The 27,224-nt window shown below is 42.8% G+C and overlaps 1 protein-coding gene across 6 annotated transcripts in view; it reads left to right on the top strand.

The window, feature by feature from the left end:
* The window catches only part of PITPNM2 (phosphatidylinositol transfer protein membrane associated 2), a 286,382-nt gene that overhangs the window by 147,403 nt on the left and 111,755 nt on the right, over positions 1 to 27,224 (top strand). For all 6 annotated transcript variants that reach the window (XM_066603332.1, XM_066603333.1, XM_066603334.1 and 3 more), the window contains 2 exons: positions 18,723 to 18,937; positions 22,939 to 23,060. In XM_066603332.1, coding sequence (XP_066459429.1) covers positions 18,723 to 18,937; positions 22,939 to 23,060 — 337 coding nt within the window. The remainder of the gene's footprint in view (positions 1 to 18,722; positions 18,938 to 22,938; positions 23,061 to 27,224) is intronic.

Below are 27,224 nucleotides of genomic sequence, written 5' to 3'. Positions count from 1 at the left end.
CATTTTGACTTTTCCAGTTTTAATTTTTGTTCTTGTGCCATAATGGAACAGAAGAATGGAAATGTGAACAGTGTACCAAGAGGATACACCGTAAGAAAGAATAAAGTGTCTAACATGGCTATCAAGATTTGCCAAATTTATCATATGGCATGTGCCATTGTGATAAATTTGTCAGAGTTTCTGCTTGCTGGGCTAGTGTTAGCCTGTCTAAATTTAGGACAGTATTCATAAATCCGCTACAATAGCTTTTAGATATACATGCATTTTGAAATAATATTTTTGGGATAACTTGCTTTAAAGTGCTACACATTTTTCACTCTTTATGCTCCCATAGTATTTTGTAATACTATTACCTTTTCTAACCTGCAACTAATTTATTGAATCTTCAGCTTGCACAGTTAAGTCGGCGTTCACCTTAGCACTTTTCGTTTCCATTGTTTCAGTGAGTCATAGGAGCTAAACAACAAAAATAACTGACAAACTGCATCCGGCTCATGATGGCACGTACATCACCCAACAGAACCCATGAAAGGGGTGGTCTGAGTTATATATAATCTGACCCATAGTGGCCCCAGTAGTAAGTGACTCCAGTAATAGGGGTGACCCCCATAGTAGCCCCAGTAATAACAATGACTCCAATAGTGGGCCCAGTAGTCATAGTGACCCCTATAGTGGCCCCAGTGACCCCAGTAATAATAGTGACCACAGTAATTAGAGTGGCTCCAATAATAAGAGTAGTTTCCCCAGTAGTAATAGTGCCCCTCATAGTGATCCCAGTAATAATAGTGTCCACCATAGTAGCCTCCGTAGTAAGCGACTCCAGTAATCAGAGTAGCTCTAATAATAAGAGTGACTCCTATGATGGCCCCAGTAGTGATAGGGTCCTCCATTGTGGTCTCAGTACTGATAGTGACCCCTCATAGTGACCTCCTTAGTGGCCCTACTGGTAATAGTTAACCTCATAGTGGCTCCAGTAGTAACAGTGACCGCCACAGTAGTAACAGAGACCCCTATAGTGGCCCCAGTAGTAATAGTGACCCCCACATCAGCCTCAGTAATAATTTGTTCCCTGGCCGGCCAGCATTCCTACAGACATTCCACTCGCCCAGCCTGTAGCTCTAGTCTGGCGGCAGCCTCTCCTGAGCCTGTAATCACTGGCCTCTTCCCTTGGCATCCGCGCGGCGTACAGTACAGCATCACATGACCAGCTAGAAACTGTACCATTTCTGCTGCAGGGAAACACTGCAATTACATTTTATATTATATGAGCCTTGTGTGGCGCAGAGTGCTAAGGCAGCAGAAATGCAGTCCTAAGCTTTCACTCATGACCTGAAGTTTGCGAGTTCAATCCCTGCTTCGTTCAGGTAGCGGTATGGTTCAATCCTCGCATAGTTCAGGTATACTCAGCCTTCCATCCTTCCAAGCTTAGTGTGGGGGGTAATAGTACCCTGCTTAGCTTTTAGTTGCTCTGCCTTCACGGAATACACACCCTGAGGTGATCTTGTGTTGAGGTAGTTTTGTGTTTGTCCGGCCCTATAAACCTTTTTAACAAAGTATTAATAAAATTTGGTTTTAAACGTCTATTCTGTGAAGGGCTTTAGAGCTTGTAGACTGTTTCTGCCTCTGTGAAGTGTACCCTGCTTAGTGGGTGGGTTAATAAGTTTGAAAAGCTTATTTGAAAGTGGTGTGGAATAAGTTGATGCTATAGAAATAACATTTTTTTAAATTTATTTATTTTATTTTCTATTCACCTATATAAACTACAGACCATAAATATACAGTCAGGAGAATTAGCTGTGATGTCCTCTATTATAACTTTGTGACAGCAGCTGTGTGCTCCTCATTATTAAGGCTTCCATTTCACAGACGTTTTTGTACAGTGTTTAGTGCTGCCTTTTCCTATTCACTTCAATGTGGCTGTTCACACAAGCGTCAAAACACAGTGTCTTCAACACTGCATCTTCAACGGTGCGCTGGTATTAGTGTATCTTGACACCACCAGAAGCTAGGGGTTTGACAGGAGGAACGCCCCTGTCACACCCCTAGCTCCTGATAGGGTGAAGAGACAAGGGTCCTAGAAGCTGAAAAGAGTAGCTGAAAATGCTGCCATGTTTGGCCTGTAACATGCCAGCATTTACATTTAATAATGTAAGGCTAAGAAAGTAACCCTCATCCGAAGCCTGGACGGCCCGCCAAAAGCAATCCACACGCTGCATCCCTCAGTGTGACTGCTGCAGTTGTCCGCCCTTGGATCTAAAGCCTCGGTACCTGTCGCTGCCTCTGTGCTCTGAGGTAGGTGCCGGCTCTATGATCTGTCACCGCTGGTTCCCCCGCTGCCCTTGCATGTCGACGCTCTGTCCCGCCCACTGATTCTGTGGTTTCTGGTCGCTGCCGGCCGCCGCCTCAGTGGTGCGTGACCGCAGCTCCCCCGCTGCAACTGGAGGCTCCGTCTCGGGCGCTGGGTGTGTTCTGTCAGGACACTTGCGGCCGGCGCCGCAGTGCTGCGTGACCACCGCTCACAGCTCCTAAAGTAGAGGCACTCTGCAGCACGGCACTTCGGCCATGAAGGGGAAAGGGCAGCGCTTGTGGCTGGCCGCGGCAAAGCCGCTTCACGGTGCTTTGCCGCCCCTGCTGCCGAGGCCACCCTGCGCTTCTTCACTGAGTGGGATTCGTCCTTGTGGGGCGCAAGCTGGGAAGCCCCTTGCAGATGCAGGCACCGCTGTATGCCTTGGGAAAAATGCTTTGTGCCCTTACAGGACCTGCAGCCACATCGGCTCTGCAGACAATCAGGTACAGGGGGCGTCAGCCCTCTGTCAATCTTGACTCCACCAGGACTTCCTGGTGGTGTCAAGATACACTAATACCCACTGCGCTTTGATAGCGATGCATGTTCTCTCTTTGGCTGTTTTCAGCCGTGCGCCGCCCATTTAAATGAATGAGCAGTGGTTTCAGCGCTGCCGAAAACGTGGCACATCTTAGGACCACGTTTTTGGCAGTGCTAAAACGCCAGCGCTAACTGCACAACCAAAAAAAAGGGAATACCCACCTACCTGACTCTGTCTGAGACTCCCCAGGGCTCTGTGCAGGATCCTGACCACTTGTCAAGCCGACAGAGGATCTATTGCTAGTGACAGGGATTGAATTCCCCGCCTCCCAGCGAGAGATTGCTCTCATTGTCTGAGCCGGCTAGGTAACAGCTGGCTCAACCAATCATAGCCAGTGCTGGATGCACCAATCACAGCCATTCAATGATTGTGATTGGTACATCCAGCGTGGCTGTGATTGGCTGAGCAGGCCACCACTCAGCTGCATATCCTATTTCAGTGCGAGCATTGCAGAGGCTGCTCAGAAACGTCACTAGTGACACCCCGGCTCTGCACTGCGCATGTGCCGGTTGGGCGACAACCAGCACATAGCAGAGTGGAGCGAGAAGCCGGGAGCAGGTGAGCCGCGGGCCATTGCAGGGACACGACTCGCATCCCGCTGCAATAATTTCGCAGCGGCATCCGACCCGGCTGTCTGCTGGAAGCCTAAGTCTGAGCTAGTCAGAATTGAGATCACATCACCCGTCTGAGGAGAAGGCTTCCAGGAGTTGCAGCTAGAAAGGAATAACAAAAGCAGAAATGCGCGCACACAGTTAACTTTGATAAAGTGAATGATGGATTGAGTCATTCAATGTCTGCTATCTGTTAATTATTGATGTATTTTGCACAAAATAAATGAGAGGGCAGCTGGTGAGAATTACACAAATATATATAATTAAAAAAATTATTTATCTTTTTTTTTTAAGTGCATGGGTCATTCCAGGACAATTCACAAGAGGTAACACCCAGCTATCTTAGATTTTTCAGAATCATTGAAAATTTGTTGATTTACTAGAATGTTTATAAAAATCTAAATTTTCAAAACCATAGGGTCAATTTTCCAATGGTCAGTGAGAACTAATAAATGTCGGTGATTAGTATCCAGGAAATTTTTGGGTGTAGTAAGATGTGCAAGATGTCATTATCTTCATATTAATATGAAAATTTAAATCACATTTTCCTTATACTGTGATTCCAATACAAGTGAAAGTAAAAGTGGAACAAAACAGAGAACTTCAGAGAAAAACCACTCCAGAGAGAAAGCTGGAAAAAAAAGTGTGTGTGTGAGAGAGAAAGCTCTCACTCACTGACTCGCCACTAATTCTGACTCTAACTTCCCGATGTCGTACAAGCATGAAATTTGGCAGGAGCATTCTTCAGGTCCTAAATAGGAAAAGTAAATGGGGTCACAACTCGAAAATTTAATGCTAAGTGCAAAAGTATTGGTGCCCCTGTGTAATGTACCAAATCTAATTCTCTAACTTACTGACGTTGTTGGAAAAATGAAATTTGGCAGGAGCATTCTCTAGGTCCTAAATAAGAAAAGTAAATGGGGTCACAACTCGAAAATTTAATGCTAAGTGCAAAAGTGTTGGCGCCGCTGTGTAATGTACCAAATCTAATTCTCTAACTTCCTGATGTCTTACAAACAGGAAATTTGGCAGGAGCATTCTTCAGGTCCTAAATAGGAAAAGTAACGGGGTCACAACTAGAGATGAGCGAGCATGCTCGTTTAAGCCTGATGCTCGATCGAGTATTGATTTTTTTTCCCGAGTAACTGATTACTCGACCTAGCGCCATGCAGAGGGATGGAGGTGGGGGGAAGAGAGAGAGAGTGAGAGAGCATTCTTTAGGTCCTTAATAGGAAAAGTAAATGGGGTCACAACTCGAAAATTCAAAAGTATTGGCGCCTCTGTGTAATGTACCAAATCTAATTCTCTAACTTACCGATGTCGTTGGAAAAATGAAATTTTTCAGGTCCTAAATAGGAAAAGTAAAGGGGTCACAACTAGAAATGAGAGAGCATGTCTGCAGCAGTACTTAAAGTGTTAGCAGTTCTGACGAGCAGAGCGGCTCGTCAGAACTAGTTTCGCGGCCCGAGAACAGGAGGGAGGAACCAGGGTGAGTGACCAATCCAGGAAGCTGGAAATCCCACTGAGAGTGTACGGCCCATATCCCTGAATAATACCTCTAGCTGGGGTTCGCCTCAGTGTATCCCCCCCCCCCCCCCCGTGTCCCCCGCCTACACCAAATTTGTTAGGTTAATCCATTCTCCAAGATACATTCTCTAATGCAATGTTGTTTATATGCTTGAAAACCAATAAACATATTTTGAAAGAACTAGTTTCGCGGGACGCTGTGTGGTTGCTAGGCTTGATAGGCGCTCTGCATAGGCAGCCTTGGGGCCTTTCAGAAGGCTCCCGGCTGCCTAGCAAATGCACAGTGTCCCGCGATCTGACCGGACAGGCTTGATAGAAGCCTGTCCGGCCCCTGCACAGTATGATGTAATGCCATAGCATTACATCATACTGTGCAGGACAGATTGTTCGTAACTTTTGACGTTCGTAACTCGAATGTTCGCAAGTCGGGGACTATCTGCACTGACAATAACTTTAATGGTATCAGATATGATCAATTACACTAGAATATGCTTCATATCATTTATTGAGTGAGAAATCTGCTTTTGGACATAGAATTTGTTCAGCTAAACAATCAAACAATTGGTGAATCCCCCAGTACAACTGCCCATTTGAAATATGGGTAAGGGGAATGCACTGCTAAGCTTGCTGCTTGACCAGTGAGTTTACAGGTTTCTGGGGAATCTCCATGTAAAATTCAAAAGATTAGTACCTGCACATAGCCTGCGGGCTATAGGATGCACCCAGGCTTTACACAACAGAAAATTGGACAAGTCGGTGACAAAATTATTTTTTTCCTGAGTAGTGTCAGTGGTTTTTTGTTGTAGGGTAAAAATGGGGTTAATATTTTGTTAGTATTATAATATTCAATACTTAATGGCATAGGTGGGGCTCAACAGGATGCATGTCTGAGTGCTATTTTAGTTATCTGAAACTGATGGTGTCCACTTGGATGGCAATCCTTTTCCTTTTCTTTTTCTTTGGATGGCAATCCTATGTTTTTAGCCAGCTGTTCTAATAAATGCTTATTTTAAAACTTCGATGGAGCTTGAGGACCACATTCTGGTATATATTTTCCTGCACACTTGTATGTTCACTCGTACAATCTCTGTGCACTGAGAGTTCACTGTGAGCCTGGCCACCTGCATTCCTGACATATTGTAGCAGTGATCTCCCCTGTCCACTAACTCTCCAATTACTTGCACTCTATCTCACAATGCTTAACCCCCTCCTCAGTAATGCTTCAGCTCCAATAACTGCACATTATTAAGCAGCATGGCTTCCTCCCATGACGTCAATGCTCTGTCTATGGCAACTCTGTGTACCTTATTTTGCTGTATTGCGGATGACCACTGCGACTTGCCGTCTGTCATGCGCAGTACAGGTCTTTCTTTTTTAATGTTTGTATATCCATGCCGTCACTTAGTGATGACGCAGGTACCTGCACCAGATACGCAATGTTAAGTGCCTATGGGCTGCTGGTCAGATGGCCGCCATTGACTTGGCATGTCATCAGGAGCCTATCTAAAAAATAGCAGCATGTTGTACAGCCTTAGTGGTAAACTGACAGCTAAGATTTATACAGCATGATATATAGCCTTAGCAGGAATGATATGCTATACAGCGTGATGGTAAGGATTAAAGCAACAACATAGAACAGACCCTTGATGGTAACAACATACTGTACAACCTCTCAACTCTCTCAATGAAATATAGAATTTGTCTTGAAGATCATTAACCACTTGAGCCTATTGTTTGCGTTAGGGTATAGATCAGGAGATATATACAGTATGAATGAATCTCCTAATCTATACCCAAACAATAAGATCAAGTGGCTAATGATCTTCAAGCCAAATCCTATATTTCAGTGAGAGCGTTGACTGTCTTTGACCATTGGTCTATGAACTTTATTGATCGCATGAAGAGTGTGACATCTGTGGGATGGAAGGGGTAACACCTCTCCTTAGGGAGAGCACAAAGAAGCGAGTGAGAAGACTTATAAGGCCATTGATGCTCCTCTGAGTAATATGCAAATAAGGAAGATGGAACAATGCCTCCGCAGCGCCACCTATTGGATGGCAGAATTTCTGACATATACATCAGTGTGTATATCAGGCTCTGATGTATTAAGTGTGCTATCACCCACAGGTGCTACATAAACATAAACTCTCTTGAATAGTGTGTATAGGGCCGTCTGTGATATTTGTTGGCCCAGGTGGGATCTTTAGCTTCCCACCACTCTCTTTTTGTTTTTTGCCCGGTCCCTCATTTTTGAGGAATAATAAAATAAAGTTTGTGCTGTATTTTAATCACTTATAATAAGTTTTAGGTTCATTTCTGAGATATGGGACATATACAGTATAAACATTTTTTCAGCAATCTCTTTGGAGTGGCTAAGTTCCAAAAAAGTAACATTGTTCTTTTGCTTTAACTTGTATTGCAACTAAATGGTTATGACAAGTATTATAAATCTTCATTTTATTACAAAGAGAATGAGACCTTGCATATCTTCCTACACAAAATAGTTACCAAGATATATACACTACCGTTCAAAAGTTTGGGGTCACATTGAAATGTCCTTATTTTTGAAGGAAAAGCACTGTACTTTTCAATGAAGATAACTTTAAACTAGTCCTAACTTTAAACAAATGCACTCTATACATTGCTAATGTGGTAAATGACTATTCTAGCTGCAAATGTCTGGTTTTTTGTGCAATATCTACAAAGGTGTATAGAGGCCCATTTCCAGCAACTATCACTCCAGTGTTCTAATGGTACAATGTGTTTGCTCATTGGCTCAGAAGGCTAATTGATGATTAGAAAACCCTTGTGCAATCATGTTCACACATCTGAAAACAGTCTAGCTCGTTACAGAAGCTACAAAACTGACCTTCCTGTGAGCAGATTGAGTTTCTGGAGCATCACATTTGTGGGGTCAATTAAACGCTCAAAATGGCCAGAAAAAGAGAACTGTCATCTGAAACTCGACAGTCTATTCTTGTTCTTAGAAACGAAGGCTATTCCATGCAAGAAATTGCTAAGAAATTGAAGATTTCCTACAACGGTGTGTACTACTCCCTTCAGAGGACAGCACAAACAGGCTCTAACCAGAGTAGAAAAAGAAGTGGGAGGCCGCGTTGCACAACTAAGCAAGAAGATAAGCACATTAGAGTCTCTAGTTTGAGAAACAGACGCCTCACAGGTACCCAACTGGCATCTTCATTAAATAGTACCCGCAAAACACCAGTGTCAACATCTACAGTGAAGAGGCGGCTGCGGGATATTGGGCTTCAGGGCAGAGTGGCAAAGAAAAAGCCATATCTGAGACTGGCCAATAAAAGAAAAAGATTAAGATGGGCAAAAGAACACAGACATTGGACAGAGGAAGACTGGAAAAAAGTGTTGTGGACGGATGAATCCAAGTTTGAGGTGTTTGGATCACAAAGAAGAACGTTTGTGAGACGCAGAACAAATGAAAAGATGCTGGAAGAATGCCTGACGCCATCTGTTAAGCATGGTGGAGGTAATGTGATGGTCTGGGGTTGCTTTGGTGCTGGTAAGGTGGGAGATTTGTACAGGGTAAAAGGGATTCTGAATAAGGAAGGCTATCACTCCATTTTGCAACGCCATGCCATACCCAGTGGACAGCGCTTGATTGGAACCAATTTCATCCTACAACAGGACAATGACCCTAAACACACCTCCAAATTGTGCAAGAACTATTTACAGCAGAAGCAGGCAGCTGGTATTCTATCGGTAATGGAGTGGCCAGGGCAGTCACCAGATCTGAACCCCATTGAGCTGTTGTGGGAGCAGCTTGACCGTATGGTACGCCAGAAGTGCCCATCCAACCAATCCAACTTGTGGGAGATGCTTCTAGAAGCGTGGGGTGCAATTTCTCAAGCTTACCTCAACAAATTAACAGCTAGAATGTCAAAGGTGTGCAATGCTGTAATTGCTGCAAAAGGAGAATTCTTTGACGAAAGCAAAGTTTAATGTAAAAACAATGTTATTTCAAATACAAATCATTATTTCTAACCTTGTCAATGTCTTGACTCTATTTTCTATTCTTTTCACAACGCATGGTGGTGAATAAGTGTGACTTTTCATGGAAAACACAAAATTGTTTGGGTGACCCCAAACGTTTGAACGGTAGTGTATATATATATTTTTTTAAAATGATGGTTCTCTGTAACCTTCAGAAAATTACCGCCCTCTATTTCTTGACCCCATGACTCTGAAAATTGAGATTTTTATATAGTAACATAGTATGTAAGGCCAAAAAAGACCTATGCCCATCCAGTTTAGCCTAATCCCCCCCCCCTCCCATGTTGATCCAGAGGAAGGGGAAAAAAAACAAGGAGGTAGAAGCCAATTTTCTTTTAAAGGGGTTCTGTCATTGAAAAAAAATTTTCTATACTTACCTATTTCTCCCCAACTAGTCTACTTACGTCATCTTCTCCTTGCTGATCTTCTGTCTCCTGCACTCCCGGGGGTTCACCTCACCTCCAGCTGGCTGATTCTTCTACTTCCTGTGATATTACGTAGGCAGTATTCACAGGCAGTCTCCCTCCTGCCTGGCAATGTACACTACATTACTAAATCACAGTCTAGCACAGAGTGTCGAGCTACTGCAGAGACTGTGCCTGCCCGCTGTCTCTGCAATAGATCAGCATTCCTTCCTATCCAGTGAAGACTATGTCAGAGGGACATGACCTTACTGACCTGCCGGGAGCAGAATGTGAGGAATGCACGCTTCATAACAAGGCGGCAGGATGGAGGCGAGCTCACCGAAATTAGGCATAAACAGAATAAGAAATGTGGATCACTGTATCCATACTGAAATTCTGGCTTTCCCCATTCTAATCACAGTTGTGAACTACAACAAGTGGGGTTTCGATGTGTTTTTCTTTTCTTTTCTTTTTTGTCCTATAAATTTTTATTGGGTTGTAAAAGAAAATTGAAACACATAAATTACAAAAAGCATAAGAAATATGAGAGAACATAAACTGCTCAAACATTATTAGCAATTGTATGTTAGAGGTTGAACATAAATTTATCGAACATCCTTTAACAACTTTGAAACTTCACTAACACATTTTCAAATTGCCTCTGGGTGTGTTGATAAGGGCACATGTAGATGACACCTATAAAAAAAAGCACAGAAGCAAAGCATAGGCACAGGAAAACAAGGGGGGAGGAAGAGGTAAAGCTGAAGCAGAAGTATGGCAACTAGAGATGAGCGAGCATACTCGCTAAGGGCAATTGCTCGATCGAGCATTGCCCTTAGCGAGAACCTGCCTGCTCGGGAGCAAAGATTCGGCTGCCGGCGGCGGGCATGGAGCTGTGGGGGAAGAGCGGGGAGGAACAGAAGGAAGATCCCTCTCTCCCCCTCGCTCCCCCCTGCTGACTGCCGCAACTCACCGCTCCCCCGCACCGGCACCCAAACCTTTTCTCTCAAGCGGGCAGGTACTCGCTAAGGACAATGCTCGATCGAGCAATTGTCCTTAGCGAGTATGCTCGCTCATCTCTAATGGCAACACTAAGTGACACCAAACATCCCAGGTGTTTTACCTGTGGGAAGTATTTGTTTAACTAGTTTAAGACCAGCCACAGTAAATCTACGGCGGCTGGTCCTGGGCTTAAAGCACCGCCAATAGTAAAATTATGACAGCGCTTTAAATCTCCTGCTCTGCAATCAATCAGAGGCAGGAACAGGTTATCAGCTGTTGGTAACAGCTGATATCCCGGAGCAGAATGCAGGAGAGGTATTTAACCCTTTCTGCCTTCTGCTTCCCCGATACACTGCTCAATGAGCACTGTGTGGGGAAAGTGAAAGTAAAAAGCACTTTCACTATGGGTGGGGGGGGGGGGGGTCATGTGACCTCCTGGGATTCCCTGCTACTGCACAGCTGGAGGGTCAAACTAGGCCCTGGCAGCTCTGCAAGTGACTAATGTCACTACAGGGGTTGCTTTCCCTTGTTACTGGGGCTCCTATGGATGCCCCAGCTACAGTGGGGAAATGTCACATAAAGAAAAAAAATTTGTGAATGCCCCCAGAGGTCTTACATAACGTCATGGGGGACATAGATAGTAAAAAAAACACAATTACATAAATAAGTAAATAAAATTCCAGAATAAAACAATAATATATACATAAGAAAGAAAATAACCCAAAACCGACACCAACCAAAAACGTTGCTATAAGCGCTCTGCAAACCAAAACCATGCATATTATATATCAAAAGTCCAAAACAAATAGAGGAACCTGTTCTCTTAGTTTATTTTAGTGGAAATATAAAAATAATTTTTAAAAAACTATAAATGTTAAAAAAAATCATTTTTTTAGCTTTTTACCCCCAATAAAACTAAAAAAAAGTTAGTGAAAAAGATTTTAAAAAAAAGTCCTATATGTCATGGAGAAAAAACCACAGTAAAAATTATTTTGATAGCTAAAGGAAAAAAAAATAGAGCAGTAAAACCGCCCCATGGGTAAAATCCCTAAAAAGTGTCTGGTCCTTAAGGTACAAAACAACCTGGTCATTAAGGGGCTAACTTGTTTTAGGTATGTGCAAACAACACCTTTACCTCTGGCAGCTTTACATAAATATTTATGTTGGTGTACCGTACTTTATTGCTTACTGTTCTGGTTAATCTCCAAAAAAACTTTTAGTCCAGCACTCGCATTAGCACACATGGTTCAGCCAAATATGCATATTCTGTGGAGCAGGAGGAGATGAGTACTTGCCATTGACCTGGTCCTGCTTATATTCAGCCATTTGTTTTCTATTGACCTGTATAGATGTAAAATTATGCAAATCTAGATTTAGAAATGAAGCCTTGCCTGTCCGCCATCACAGTAGCCCAAAATGTAAATAATGATGATGCTGGCATTTTTGACTATGATGATATTAGTAACATTTATCTCTAATCTCCCAATAGCTTAACTATATATAATTTACAGTCTCCACAAGGCCATCTTCTTTGATGTCATTGTGTCTTCTCCTCACACAACCTTCTCTGTATCTCCATGGAACTCACTACCCCAACGATCAGAATCTTTCCTACCTTCAAAAGCATCCCGAAAACCCACCACTGCAAAAAACAAAAAGGCTACAACCTAGAATAACCCTGCTGACACCACTTCAGTTTGAGTAGATTCCACCCCGAGGGTGGCTTCACATAGAACAACTATCATCTGAGTAGTCACTCGAAAAAGTTGTTAAAGCGTATGAATAATTGTTTGTGTACTTTTACACGAGGAATTGTTGGTCAGTTATTCAATTTCACAGTCGCTGAAGTGCACACCTCCATGAAAAATAACTGGCTAGTCATTGATAGGCAAATAATTAATAAACCAGCGACCATGTTTAGGTGAGCTGAAATGAAGCAACTAGTGAATAAATTCTCACTCGTCACCCTTTTGTTGTCCATGTTTGCATGGAACAGCCGACTCTCCAGCGGCTATTCAGACAATAGTTGTCCCATGTAAAGCCACCTTAACCTATTTTTGTCTTTCCTTGTCGATTGCAGGTTATAAGTCTTCTAGGCTGGGTTCCCACGGGATGGAAATCTCGCATTTTGCAGCGGGTTTTCGGCCGCCAGCATTCCGTTGCGTTTTTCTCTCCCCATAGAGAGGAGTGAGGCCGCAACGGGGAAAAAAGACATGCTGCGGCTGTCAATTGCGCGCTGCATTGCCGGTTCTGCCCAGTTTTGCCGCAACAGATTGACCGTCCCATGTGGATGAGATTTTTGCAAAATCTCTTCCACATGGCTGGCTAATCCCGGGATTAGGAGCCGCGGGTGGATCTGCCACACGGAAATTCCGCATGGAATTCCTGTCCCAAATCCGTCCAGTGTGAACACAGCCTTAATGTTCCTGAATCAACTAGTCAATTTGTCTGTTTTGGTACAGTATTCTATTTTAAGGGCTGCTCTGGCGAAGACACATTTTTCCATTGTTGCCCCCCTCACCTGATTGTCTGTCACATTCTAGACATCTCTTATGTATGCTGCACTCACTTCAATGCAGTGCAGTCTCTTGTCTGGTGCTTATCAGGCAACCATCCTGATCCTGAGGTTTCTCCCTACTTTATCTCCTCTATCCTATGCTGGTTTTCTCATGATGCATCCGCACATAATCGCAAGACCAGTTAGAGTGTGTACCATCTTTGCCTGCAGAGAGGACAATATGATTTTGTTTAACTAACCAGACCTATAAGTATACAGTCCGGAAAATGAGCCTCATTATACCTGTGTAATAGGAGGCTCTAATCATCATTTGTAACTGTAATAGGAGTTGCTCTCCTTTCCGCCATGCAGAGTCTGTGTGGTACAATCCATCAGTTCACCACACATGAATTACACTGACTGAAAATCTGACTCTTTGATAGTACATAAAGCCAAGTAATTCTCAGGTTGTCAGGATGAGATCACATGACCCATCTGAGGGGAAGACTTCAGGAAGTTTGAGATAGAAAGGAATAACTAAACAAGGTAACACTAGCGACTTACATATACTGGTGGGCTAGTTACATGACGAATGTAGTAAAAATTCACTGGAATGGCCTTTAAGATTTTACTAAAGTTCTCTGTAAGCCATTTTTTTTGACTTGCCATTGTCTATTTGCAGTATTTCTTGAATTCTTGTCAAAATGTTGGCAAATAAATTATAATGGAATAATCTCCAAGATCTGGAGTATGGTCTGGGTACTGTACCATATCGATTTAAGCTAAAAGAGTTCTTAGAACAGCTTTAGTAGACCCTGGCAGTTTTTAGTTTGGGTTGCTATGGGAATGTTGAAGCAGCAACAGGTGTTGCATATGGCATAACACATTGGTAGAGTATTGAGCACTAAATTCAGGTTATTAATAACCAGGGACTAGAAATAATATTGGACTCCATAGCAACAAAATTACACATTTACATAAAAAACCTGTTTTAGTAAGGTTTGGCAAAGATGTCAAAATGCAGAGTTTAATGTCACCTGCTAAATTATGCATATATTGGACAGCTGTCACTGTGCAGTGGGTGCATCTGCCAGCTGGATGGCAAAATCTAAAGGCCATGTTCCTTTTCATTGTGTCATATTTCCCCTGCTGTAGTTTCCAGGATGTATCTGATGGGCATGGAACACTTTGCTTTTGGATTTGATCAGTCATGCCTTTCTTCCATTATTTATCCTAAACTGTCTGCATGCTTAAAAATATTCATTTACTCACACAAGTTCCTTGGATCAAAAGGCTGATAAGAGGTGCCAGGAGGCCTGTGCAAGTTTGTGGGAACCCTTAAGGGTACGTTCACACGTCGCTGATTTGCTGCAGATTTTGTCCCAGATTTTGGTGTGGGTCTGCAGCAGATATCACCCCTTCAATGCGGATTCAGTTGAAAAGATAAGATGTGCTGCAGATGTGCACCAAAATCCACACCAAATTTGCTATGTGTGAACGCACCCTAAGTGGTTTTTACGAGTACCCCTAACACTGGTGGCAGTGGAAGGACACGTATTAAAGAAATTTTTAAAAAGTGCCCACCTCCCACTACTCCTCCGCCACCTCTTGCTGTGCTAGGATGCTGACCAGGGACATCATCCGTAAAGTTTTGTAAACCTGCCTCATGGCGTCAGCTGTCACGATTGTCTGGCGCCATAGTGAATATATGAATTTTATATAGTTTTGGGTATGTAGAGCCTAAAACTATATAAAATCAATACATTGGAAACCCCCCTTAAAAAGGTTTATGCCGGATTTATAAAAAGTTTCATTGTATCTAAAAATGGTGTTGCTTAGTGAAAAAAAACTAATACTATGTATTTTCATTTCACAATGGCTGGATCTGTGATGTTCTATACCAGCACATGACTACTTCAGCCAATCATAGTGAGCAAGACAGATGAGCCCTGCTGTTCAGCAATCAGCTGTAGTAGTCATATGTAGATGTGGAACATCACATCTCAGCCATTGTCAACAGACTCCGGCAGGGCTATTATTGGCTTTTATTTCCTTTCCTCAGTAAACAATGCCATTTACACGTAAAAGGAGAAAACTGGATTACCCCTTTTAATCACTGTATAATGACATATTCTGTATTATTATTATATATTATTATACTTTGTGTTTCAATATGTTTCCAAATTGAAATTCACAGTTTGCTGTCACTGAATAGAAACATTTTTTAAATTCAAGGGTTGGAATGTTCACTTTTGCAATAAAGAACCAGCACCTAGGCTATGTCTAAAATTGCCGTGTTGCATTGCTAAATCATAACTTCTGGTGGTGAATGTGGTAGCATTGCAACATGCAAGTTAATGCAACGTGATAGCGGTCAAAAATCTAAACTGCTACTGGATTTCAACACAACCTTATTCATTTCAATTAGTTGTGATTAAAGGCCCATTTACACGGAGCGATGATCGCTCAAATGACAGTTTGAGTGACAGCTTTGAGCGATCATTTTGCATAAACTATTAAAGGGGTTGTCCCGCGGCAGCAAGTGGGGTGTACATCGTGCATTAAATATGAGCCATACAGAAGTTATTCACTTACCTGCTCCGTTGCTGGCGTCCCCTTCGCCATGGTGCCGTCTAATTTCAGCGTCTAATCTCCCGATTAGACGCGCTTGCGCAGAAGAGTCTTCTCCCTTCTCTTCGGTCTCGGCACTAGCGGCATTTTGGCTCCGCCCCCTTCTACGCGCCATCGCGTAGCTCCGCCCCACCACGTGTGCCGATTCCAGCCAATCAGGAGGCTGGAATCGGCAATGGACCGCGCAGAGCCCACGGTGCACCATGGGAGAAGACCCGCGGTGCATTGTTGGTGAAGATCCCGGCGGCCATTTTGGCTGCAAAGAAGAAAGAAGCTGCAGAGACGGGATTCGGGTAAGTAAAATTATTATTATTTTTTTTTATCACGTCCCTTGGGTTTGTCCCGCGCTGAACGGGGGGTCTATGAAAAAAAAAAAAAATGTTTCGGCGCGGGACAACCCCTTTAAGTAGCTACTCAGCTACTTAAGAGCAATTAAGTGTGCAAATGAAGCCTTAGCTGAATGCAGTTAAAAGCCCAGGGCTCTTATCTGCACTCAGGTCCTTTGTTCTCCAGCGGGAAACAATGCTACCAGCACTTCCCGTGGAGAACTGCTGATAAGGCTGAACAGCGATTTTTATGTTTGACTGAATTTAACGATTAGCTAGCAGTGCCCGAAAAGTGCACGATGGCCGTGCGTTTAGACGCACCGATGATCGCTAAAACAATCAGTTTTTAGAGATTTTTTTTTTTTTTTAGCGATCGTCACTCAGTGTAAATGGGCTTTTAGCAGCATAATGTTACATTCATAATGGGGTCCATTGGTCACATGGCCTATGTACACCTCGTCCCATTCAAGTGAGCTGCAATACCAGATACTGCCTCTACAAAATGTACAGTGTTGTGCCTGGTATGTGGTGAAGAGGCCATAGCTCTCACCTGAGTTTTACAGCCTCTTTAAATATATGAATGGTGGGGTTGCCAGGTGACGTACCCCAACTGATCTCATATTGATGAAATCATATCAATATGTCGGTCCCAGAAAACCCTTTTAAAGTCACACAGCCAAAAGTCTCCGAGTAGTCCTATCTGTAAAGAGAATCTGCTGCTCAGTTTGCAAGGAGATGTGACAACAGAATTGGCAGGATATGGGACCATGACGGAGAGCAAACACAAGTTTAATTTTTACTTTAAATTTTGTATTTGCGATGCAGAAATAGCTCTGTTGGCTCTGTGAGCACTGTTATGTGTCATTAATTCATTATGCTGATATAATTAATGGTAGCTCATCAAAATCCTGGTGCCTCAGTTTCAAAATGATAGAGATACTGTAATCTTTGCCTGAATAATCTCATACCTGCGGGTATCTGTACAGCTGGATTTTCAGCTAATTCTCCAGCAATTTGGCATGTCAACAATTACAATTATTAGTTACCCGAAACCGAGTGATCTGAATAAAGCCCAGCAGCCATGGTTGAAATTTACATCTGTCCTCACTGCAAGTTAACATTTCAGTCATGATAAATTGCAACATGATGGGTTATGGGTTGGTAAATTGTGTTGTAACTCGAGCAGCAATAAGTGTTCCAGGAAGAAATGTTTAGTAACATTACATATTTCACTAAGGCTAAACAATATATGTGTGCTATTTATTATCTGTAAGCGGCCATTCTAAGCCGACACTCGTGTTCTTCATTGGTATGAATTTCCAGAATATTTGGCTCCTTGATCACAACATAATTTCCTACATCTTCAGTTTTGTTCACCAGTAGTGGGTGCAGATCTCACAACTCTTTCCAGCATATCCCAAACCTGTTCAGTGGGGTTACAATTCGGTGAGTTTGGGGGCCAAGGCAGTGCGGAGAATTCATTATGTTCCTCCAACCATTCCTGAGTGATTTGAGCTCAATGACACTGAGCGTTGTCCTGATGAAAGATGGCATTGTGGTCAGGTAAAACTTCCTGAAGATATGGGTTAAGATCTTCAGCTACTGGGTCCCTGTAGAATTTATCATTTAAACATTGGGATATAATAATCAACGGACCTAGGGAATGCCAGGAAAACGCTCTGTAGACTATGACACTGCCATGACAGGCCTGTTGAACCCAAATGGTGCACCCATGGGATACGGCTTTATGCCTTTAACGCCAGATGCAGAATCGGGCATCTTTATGGTTCAGCAGGAAATGAGATTCATCACTCCAAATGACCTTCTGCCATGTGTCCAAGGTCCATTAATGTCGTTCCAGGGCCTATGTGAGGCTTTGGCAATGACACAGGGTCATCAGGGGCATCCTTGTCAGTCTTTGACTATTGAACCCCAGTCAACCCAGTGGTATGTTGTTACTGAGATATGAGACAAGCCATCCAATGCTTGCCTTTAGGATCAATCACATATGGCCTTCAACTGCATGATTTTCTGTCTGTCTGTTCATGATTCATGGTACACTCTTGATACTATGGTAGAGCCAGTAAGTGTGACTGTTTCTGAAATAATGGCACCACACCTCTGGGCACCAACAATCTATGTGTGGTTAAAGTCACTCAAGTCACGAGGTTTACCCATGACTGCTAATTGTTGTCTTCTGCTGCATAAGAGAGGTCACCACATTATCTGAGAGCAGAGGGTGACGTGGCCATCATGTGGTACCAAATTACTGATCACAAGGTGCCACGAACCAACTGTTACTAATGCAGTGATCGTTCTGTATAAGCTATAGGCTTTGGGTTCTAATATATGACCTTTCATTCCTGCTTATCAGAACCAGGAAAATAAAGAACACGTCACTCTGTCATATTGGATTCTTAAGTATATATACTTTCATGTGTGTTGTAGTTGGGTTTTCTTGATTTCTGCATTCACTAATCCCATATAAACTGACATGGCCTCTCTGGATGGTTTGGAAAATTGGATATTTTAGATACATTTTTTAGAGTGAATAAAATGATTTTAGTGTTGAAGAGCCAGTCAGACGCTGCTAAGAGCTTGTTTGAATTCTACATCTGAAGAGCTGACACGTATCCATGGTGATCTTTAAAAATTACAAGAATTTAGACGATAGTAGTGACTCGATAGTTGGTTGTTTTTTTTTATAGAATTGTTTTCTGCACCAGTTGCATGCAACAAATGTGAACACGTTTCCTGATGACTCCTTCCATAAAGGGCATTACTAATGTTTATGGCATTCTTTTGTCTTACAGAAAAAGAGCAGAGAAGAGACATGTGGGGAAGGCAGTGGTGTAGAAATCTTGGAAAACAGACCATACACAGACGGTCCTGGGGGCTCTGGTCAGTACACACACAAAGTCTATCACATTGGCATGCACATCCCCAGCTGGTTTCGATCTATTTTACCTAAAGCTGCCCTGCGAGTTGAAGAAGAGTCTTGGAATGCATATCCCTATACAAGGACGAGGTACAACGTTTTTAAAAAATCATTGTTGCATGGAACTACTTGCCTAAATTAATAAGCGAACTGCAATATCAAATTAATTTTTATATATACCTACTTTGAAGGTTTGAAAAAATCATTAAATGCATGCTATTCTACTTAATTCTTCTTTATTTTGAGTTTTGCCAACTGCACATTTGGAACTTCTCAATTTAATGCTATAAAAATAATGCCTTCCTTCTATAAAAAAAAAAAAAATGGTGCAAGTGTCTTCAAGGCCTGCTTAAGAGATCTGTGCCTCAGAAGCAGCCCCACAGGAGAACGTGATTGCTTCTTAGGATCAGAGCTGTATCATGCAGTATGAGAAGGTGGAGTAGTTTCCATTTAGTGTCCATCTACATACAGTGTAGCATTGTCTGTGCTTGAAGGCCCAATGTCCACGAGCAAATTCGATTTGCAGAATCCGCGCAAGGTACCTGCAAATAAAGCCACCTATAGAGATAAGTGAGCATCCACAAATAGATTAAAACATGCACATTTAATTTGTGGACCTTTCGGTCCGGAAAACAAATCGCAGCATGCTCCATTTTGTGCGGTTCCCGCACGGACGGCTTCCATTGCAGTCAATGGAAACCGTCCGAACCGCGGCACACACGTGGCTGACACTGCGGACGTTCCGTGGGAAAGCAGGAGATTGTAAAAAAAAACCTGTACTGCGTGAGTCCAATGGCGAGCTGTGAGGACCCTGAGCAGTATAGCAAACCCTGAAGTGGAGGGATCCGCTGCCGGGGAAATGCAGGTAAGCAGGGCTCACTGGCCTCGGCAGTGCTGGATTCCGTGCAGCATTCCCTGCATGGAATCCGTGCGTTCCATACGGACATGAGGGCAAACCAGTGTTTCTCCACTTGGGTTCCTTGAACATAGTGGTTCCCAGAACACAACGGTACCGCAAGCTGTCATATTTACCAAAGGTATGGCAACCTCCTCAAAAAATGCGTGATATGGAGGCAAGAAAGCAAATAACAAACTTTAACATAAACCGTGATGCTGGGTGAGAACTATGGCAAAGTTTACCCAGCTCCATGCTGGTAGTTTCTGGTGAAGTTCAGGGAAAATCACTTGCAAGGATTCCTCATAGTAAAAATGCTGAAAATTGCTGCTCTAAGCCCTTATGCAACATATTGTACTTGGTCGGGGAACGTTTCAGGGTCTATCACATCCACTTCATTGTTTACACAGACACAGCAATAATACAGGCAGCTGTGCTTGGCAAGGCCATATTTACGCAGTTGATTTTATCGCACGAGTTTTATGCATTGAGAGACACACAAAACTCGCACAAAAATAGAACTTATTGTTTGCATTGCTTCTATTTACATGGGTCATTTTCCTGTTGCCGCGATGCTGCAAGCTAGAGAAGTAGCAGCGTGTTCTATTTGTTGGGCGATATTGCCCATTTTCTATGGAATGTTTAGAACTGCAGTATAGGTCCAAGTTTCTCGGGCAGATATGGTGCTCACTCGTGTAAATCTGGCCTAATGTAGCGGTGTCCCATTCAAGTAAATTAAACTGATCTGCAGTACTATGCACACCCATAGCCAAACGTAGGTGGCCTTGCCTGGTAAACAATGACAGCAGCTCATTGTGTTGAACATAGAATTTATTAGTACCATTTTGTGGTCTATATAATTTAATGCTTGACTTTAGATATATTTTTTGGAAGAGTGGGGGGGAAATGGATAGAAATTGTAAATCTGCCATCGTTTTTTTTTCCTTATGTCATCCACCATGCAATATAAGTAACTTTATCTATATTATCCTGTGAAGTAAAAGAGCCATGAATGCAGTTACAGTATCTCCAATCGCCCTCGTTAGAGTGAAACGTTGACTGTACATTATTAAAATAAAATCAAGTTTACTACATAGATACTATATAGACCGAATCGAGCTTACTGCACTAATACAATAACAGAACCAAGCTTACTACATCAATACAGAACCGAGCGTACTGCATAGATATAATAAGAGTCCAGTTTACATTACAGATATGGTAATAGAGGCAACCATTGTACACGATGTTAGATAATGAAAATGATGGCACGTATATTAAAAGGTAAAGCTTATGCTTGCACAGTCCAAGCTTTCTTTTGTCAGAAGAAATTTTATTTACTTCCATTTTAAGAAGAAAAAAGATCTATTAAGCAAATGAGAGCACACAACTGTGTGCATATACTGAAGTTGGCAAAACAGTTGTTTCTTTTTTGCAGCATACAAAAAGTAAGGGAAGAAAAATACATTAGAAACTGTGGTACGTATGAGGACATCTGTCAGCTCAGATGAGCCCCCTAAAGTAAATTTATGGGCTCATAAGAGCTGAAACTCTAAATCTTGGGATGTATTATACTTGCCCTCCCTGCTGTTCAAAGCTACCATTAAATGCATCTGGTGGATTCTATAGGCATGCACATAGAATTAGAGGACAGATGCATGCAGCATCAGCAGCTTTGACAATACACAGTGGAGGTATGGTGGGGAAGGTAAATATAATGCATCATTGGGCTCAGAGGAGCTGACGGATTCCCTTTAAGTATTAGGGAGCATTTAGACAGTGTTATTTAACACGCTGTATGACTGTACTCGGGTTCTGTGACAGCTGCAGGTGGAATCCTTGAATGGAAACAAATGGAGCTCTTCACTTGCATTGTGAAATAGACATCACTTTGGTGTCTGTTTTACAAGATTTCCATTTCTTTCCGTTTTATTTGGAGTACAGAATGACGTAGTTGATTCCTTTTAGCCGGACGTTTAATAAAGATATTATCCAAGTTACATTTCCTGCATTTCGGACAGCAGCTCCAATCCTCACCGTTATTAACAGACTAGTAATTATTAGGACATTATAGTACCAGTGTTTCTGGTGGCGCAATGTGCCACACAGCTGTGCCACATGGTACATCCATTATGATCCCCACACACTACACACAGCTCTACTACATACATCCTGAGTCACAGACATCACACACACAGCTGTGGTACATCCATGCTGATTTCCAGACATCACCAGCTCAGCAGACTCCTGGATACAGTGATCAGCCCCTGGTCATGTGATCCCTGACTCCACTCACACTGGTAATCATATGATGGTGACATCACAGATCCTGGTTGCTGCTGTCGGCTTATCCGGTATGCAGTACTTTCTGCCAAACTGTAGAATGGCTCCTCCCACAGCAGTGACGTCACCGCATCTCCTTCAGCCCACCAGGTCTCTTTTACCAAACTGCACAATGGCTCCTCCCACAGCAGTGACATCACCGCAGGTCCTTCAGGACCGCTAAGTTGTGTCTGAGATAATAACAGCTTAGTTGCATTCTCATTTTGCTTTTTTTGTCCTCCCTTTCCAAGAGCCCTAACTTTGTTTTTTTTTTTCTGTCGGTCAGGCTCTGTGTTTTATATATGTTGTAGGACCTGCGATGATGTTGCCAGGGGCGGAGCGATGATGTCACCAGCGGCAGAGCAAGAGTAGCACCCACACACAAACATACATACTCGCGGTCAAGTGGTTGTTAGTAGTTTGATTCTCAACATCAAAAACTGGATGTTAGTTTTATTTAAAAAATAGTTCCCATTTCCCCCTCCAAAATAAAAGTTAATTAAAAAATGTAACTCATTGGAAAAAGAGGGGAAAAAGAACAGTCCTCCCCACAAGAGTCTGGTATGACCTTCCTGTTAATTCGCTCCTGGCAGCTACTGCAGCAGCCTCCACACTCAGAAGACAAGATCCTTCTAGTTGCCCCAACATCTTGCTTTCTAGCTAAAAGTCACATTCATTAATTAATTTTGGGGAAGACCATTCATTTTTCATTTTGTGAATAAAACAGACATCCAGTTTTTGATGATGGGCTCTCTTTAAGCAGTTAAGGATTTCTTGTCTATAGGCTCTCGAGATGTAAGTGTGAAGAATTTGTGTGTGCAAATAAAAATGCTTTGCTGCTTTTTGCTTCAACTGATTTGCATTTCCCTCCTAGGTACACTTGCCCCTTTGTGGAGAAGTTCTCTATAGATATAGAAACCTTTTACAAATCTGACTCTGGAGAGCTTGCAAATGTGTTCAACCTTTCTCCTGCTGAAAAAAGGCAGACAGTATTGGGTAAGCAGTTGCATTATTACTGTGAGGTGTTTTCTCTTGTTAAGTTACTATGAGGGTATGGTTCCATGGAGCAGTTGCTGCTCGCTTGGGTTGCAGCAGCCGTGCCCCAGAACCCTAGGAGTGATGCGGTCCATGGAGATTGCTCATAAATTAAGGCAAACTGCATGACCATTAACAACCTTCAGCTAGTGAACATCTAATTCATTAGCAAGCTACATTGACCCACATCGCCGGTGCCGTTGCTGGCCACTTGGCTATAGCGATTGCTACATGGAACTATACCCCTAGGGCTCATACACGTGTGTATTTACGTTCCAGACAGAACTAACCCCGTTGTATTCAGATGATCATATTTTTCATGTGACTTTTGATCGCTTAAAAAAAATATTGCAGCACGTCCTATTTTTGTCCATTATCGCAGACTGAAATCACTCATTGAAGTCTATGGAATCACATAAAACACAGCAAATACACAATTGCATGCATATTCACTGTGTTTTTACGCATGTTGGCAGGAGATAGTGCTTGAAATAGTGACATCAGTTGGTCCTTCTTATGTTTATTTTTTGTGTGCAAAAAAAAAAAAAAAATCACATCCGCACTAAATACACATATATACATGCAGTAAGAGCGCTGCATATTTCATGGGCAGAAATACACATACAACCTAGTCAATGAGCCCGTACTCTCTCCCTCTTACTCTGCAAGTTTCAATGAAAGCAGATTTGTCAGGGCTTCAGTGCTTGCCTATCTGCAGGTCCTGTGTAATAGAGGGGAACACTTGGAGCTCAGAGATATTCATGATGTTCATGAGATGGTATTTTTACATAACCTGTTAGAATGATGCCAGGAGTCAAAAAAGAAAGCCCATGAGTCCTGCTTTTCCCCCTTTGCATGGTGAATGATAGCTTTTCCTGTATGAATTTGCATACAGTGTTGTAATGTTATCAATCATGAAGGACATGGGAGTGGACATCAGGCAATTGAAAGCAGCCAGAGAGAATAGAGAAGCACGGAGAGTATTGGCCTACAGAGTATCCAAGAGTCGGACACGACTGAACGGATAGAATTGGTATAATGTTGTTAACTGGTTGCTGGGTTAAGAAATGACTCACAGGCTTTCTTTTTAAGTCCTGGAAGCATGTAAGCAGCTTTCTACAAGCATATAGTGAACCAAATCATAGAAAATGACATAAGCCCAAGCTCAACATCTCCCCTGTATGCTGCGCTGTCCTTTTATAGAACATGGATGACCTGGCGGATCAACTGAGAAGATGTCAGCCACATCTTGCTAGAATCATAGAATAGTAGAGTTGGAAGGGACCTCCAGGGTCATCGGGTCCAACCCCTTGCTCAGTGCAGGATTCACTAAATCATCCCAGACAGATGTCTGTCCAGCCTTTGTTTAAAGACTTCTATTGAAGGAGAACTCACCACCTCCCGTGATAACCTACTTAGAAAACAGCACACAATATTGACTAGTACACTTTTTGAACAGTGTGTCCATTTAATCCTTCAAGAGTATGGCCATCGCTGTCAAGTAATAGTCTAATATGCTCATAGTATGCAGACTTCACCCACCGCTGATTGGCTGCTTTCTCCCTATGACAAGCAGAAATCTGTCAATTAGCATAAGGAGAAGGGCAAGCATGTAAATTAGAATACAATGGACTCTTCCTTCACATGGCTGGCCTCCTGTTGCATGGATGAAACTATGATTTTGAGCAAATGACACCATAATCACAAATAACACGCTGGTAGAGATGAGCGAACGTACTCGTTTCGAGTACTTACGCGCCCGAGTACCGCCATTTTCGAGTACTTCAGTACTCGGGTGAAAAGATTCTGGGGGCGCCGGGGGGCGGGGAGAGGCGTGGCGGTGCGGGGGGTAGCAGCGGGGAACAGGGGGGAGCCCTCTCTCTCTCCCTCTCCTCCCCACTCCCCACTGCTACCCCCCGTGCCGCCACGGCGCCCCCCGAATTTTTTCGCCCGAGTACGGAAGTACTCGGAAATCGCGGTATTCGGGCGAAAAAGGGGCGTGGCCGAGCATGTTCGCTCATCTCTACACGCTGGGGTTTATAGTAATAGTGTCTAATAGTTACAGTGCAAACTTAGACTAGACAGACTTCAGTATGCCAGATTTATCTCAATGGCTTTGCTGAATGCTAAATATGTCGAATTTTAAATTGGCCTAGTCTAGGTTTAGACCACCTCTTAGTTGGCTTAGTTTACACCAATTGTTGGCCACTGTAGAAGAAGTAACCAAAAGTGTCTAAAGACACTTAGTGAATGTGACACAAAGCGTGTGAGGCCGGGCTCACAGATTTGTATTTCACATTCAGCAATCGCCGTTCACGCAGATGATCCTTGGTAAAATATGGGCAATGTAAGGCATGCATTTTCAATTTTTCGTTCACACTTGCAGATATGATTTGCGTATTCTGCGAGTGGTAGAAAAATCGCAGCATGCTTTATTTTGCCACAAAATCTGCATGGACGGCCTCCATTCATGTCAATAGAGGCCATCCGACCCGCAGCCCATATGCAATTAACAATGCGTGATGGCTGCAGCACTCGCATCCTTGCTAAGCAACAGCGTGTGAAAGAGAAATAAACAAATAAAAACCCTGCACTATGCATTGACTTACGCAGGGTCACCGGCCAGACTCTCAGACGGAAATTACTGCCGGTCTCCCGATTTCGGAATCGGACCTGCTCATGTGAGCCTGGTCTAAGACCGTTTGAATAGCATTTTGAATAGTAAATAAGACCCTGTTTGTTTAAAACAGTGTGTCTCGCTCATCTTCGTCCCTGTCAGTACTTCACTGCTTCCCTAATCATGATTTCACCTTTAATCCCTCTCATATCATGACACTGACTTTACTACAAGCAGCTACATGTGATGCATACAAGTGGACAAGATGCTTTATTAGCTCACTCCTTTAGAATAGAACTAGGTACCGTAACACTAGTCAATAAATCACACACTTTTCATGAACTACAGAGGACATAAAAAGGTTGTTCAAGATCTATTTTTCTATAAAACAATGCTCTCCTGCCATAAAACAAGAAATAGGCATATACTCACCTTGCTCTGCTCCCTGCTGTGTCCCGTGCCTCCAATCTATCCTTGCTCCCGTTGTTTGTTTACAGACCCGCCTGTTTATAGGACATCACAGACACTGCAGCCAATGACAGAGCTCAGCGCTTGGTCCCTGTCATTGGCTGCAACAGTCTATGACGTCCTGTAAAAAGATTGGGGCAGCCAGTAAACGTGATGTCACGGGGAGACCCTGAGCGATAGCTCTAGATATAACAGCGAGAGGTGAATATATGCCTATTTCTTGTTTTATGACAGGGGGAGCTGTATTTTATAGGAAAAAAAAATCTAGGGCAACACCTTTAAGCCTTTTATGCCTTTAATCCTATTGAGGCTGGGGTTTAAAATGCCGGCCCTAATAAATCTTCCCCTATATTTATGCGGCTCAACATTATGGTTATCAGAAACCTGTCATGTCCCTACAGCACCATTAACAAAGATACTGTGCTCTTAGGTGACGTGACAAAGAGCCGAGTGATGTATTTTATACTCGCCTGCTCCCACAATCCAGTCAGTCGGATTTTTGTGAATTCTGCGATCTTACGGTGCTGTGGGAACATGACCGGTTCCCTTTAAAGGGAGTCTATCAGCATTTTTCGTGTTGTGAAAAATAGCTAGTATTCTTCACGTTATCCCAAGGTCAAACGGAGAACATTTGAATCTGGTGGATTACCCACTGGTAAAACCTTTTTCACAGTGCATTATCACAGACTGCTCTATTAGACCTTCTTTAGGCCAGGGACTACCTTATTATTGCATGCTGTAATCATTGTACTTTCCAGAGGTGGCACCGCACATATCAGACATTTATGGTGTATCCTGTGGATGGATGTCAATAATGGGATTACCCCTTTAAATTGCCGTGGAGCTGCGTGTCTACATTAATACTAAATTGTGGATCCAATGAATGTATATTTCTAGGTGCATTAGATAATAATCACCAAGCCGTGATGATGAATTGATGTACAAATTATGATACTATGTTGCCTGTGTAGATAACATATTACCAGTACTGTCTATTGAATTCTTACACTTTTCGATAAAGGTTTGCAGCAAGAGAATTG

This window comes from Eleutherodactylus coqui, chromosome 5 (genome assembly GCF_035609145.1).
Source record: "Eleutherodactylus coqui strain aEleCoq1 chromosome 5, aEleCoq1.hap1, whole genome shotgun sequence".
Classification (NCBI taxonomy): Eukaryota; Metazoa; Chordata; class Amphibia; order Anura; family Eleutherodactylidae; genus Eleutherodactylus; species Eleutherodactylus coqui.
This window is presented reverse-complemented; position numbering and strand designations above follow the sequence as displayed.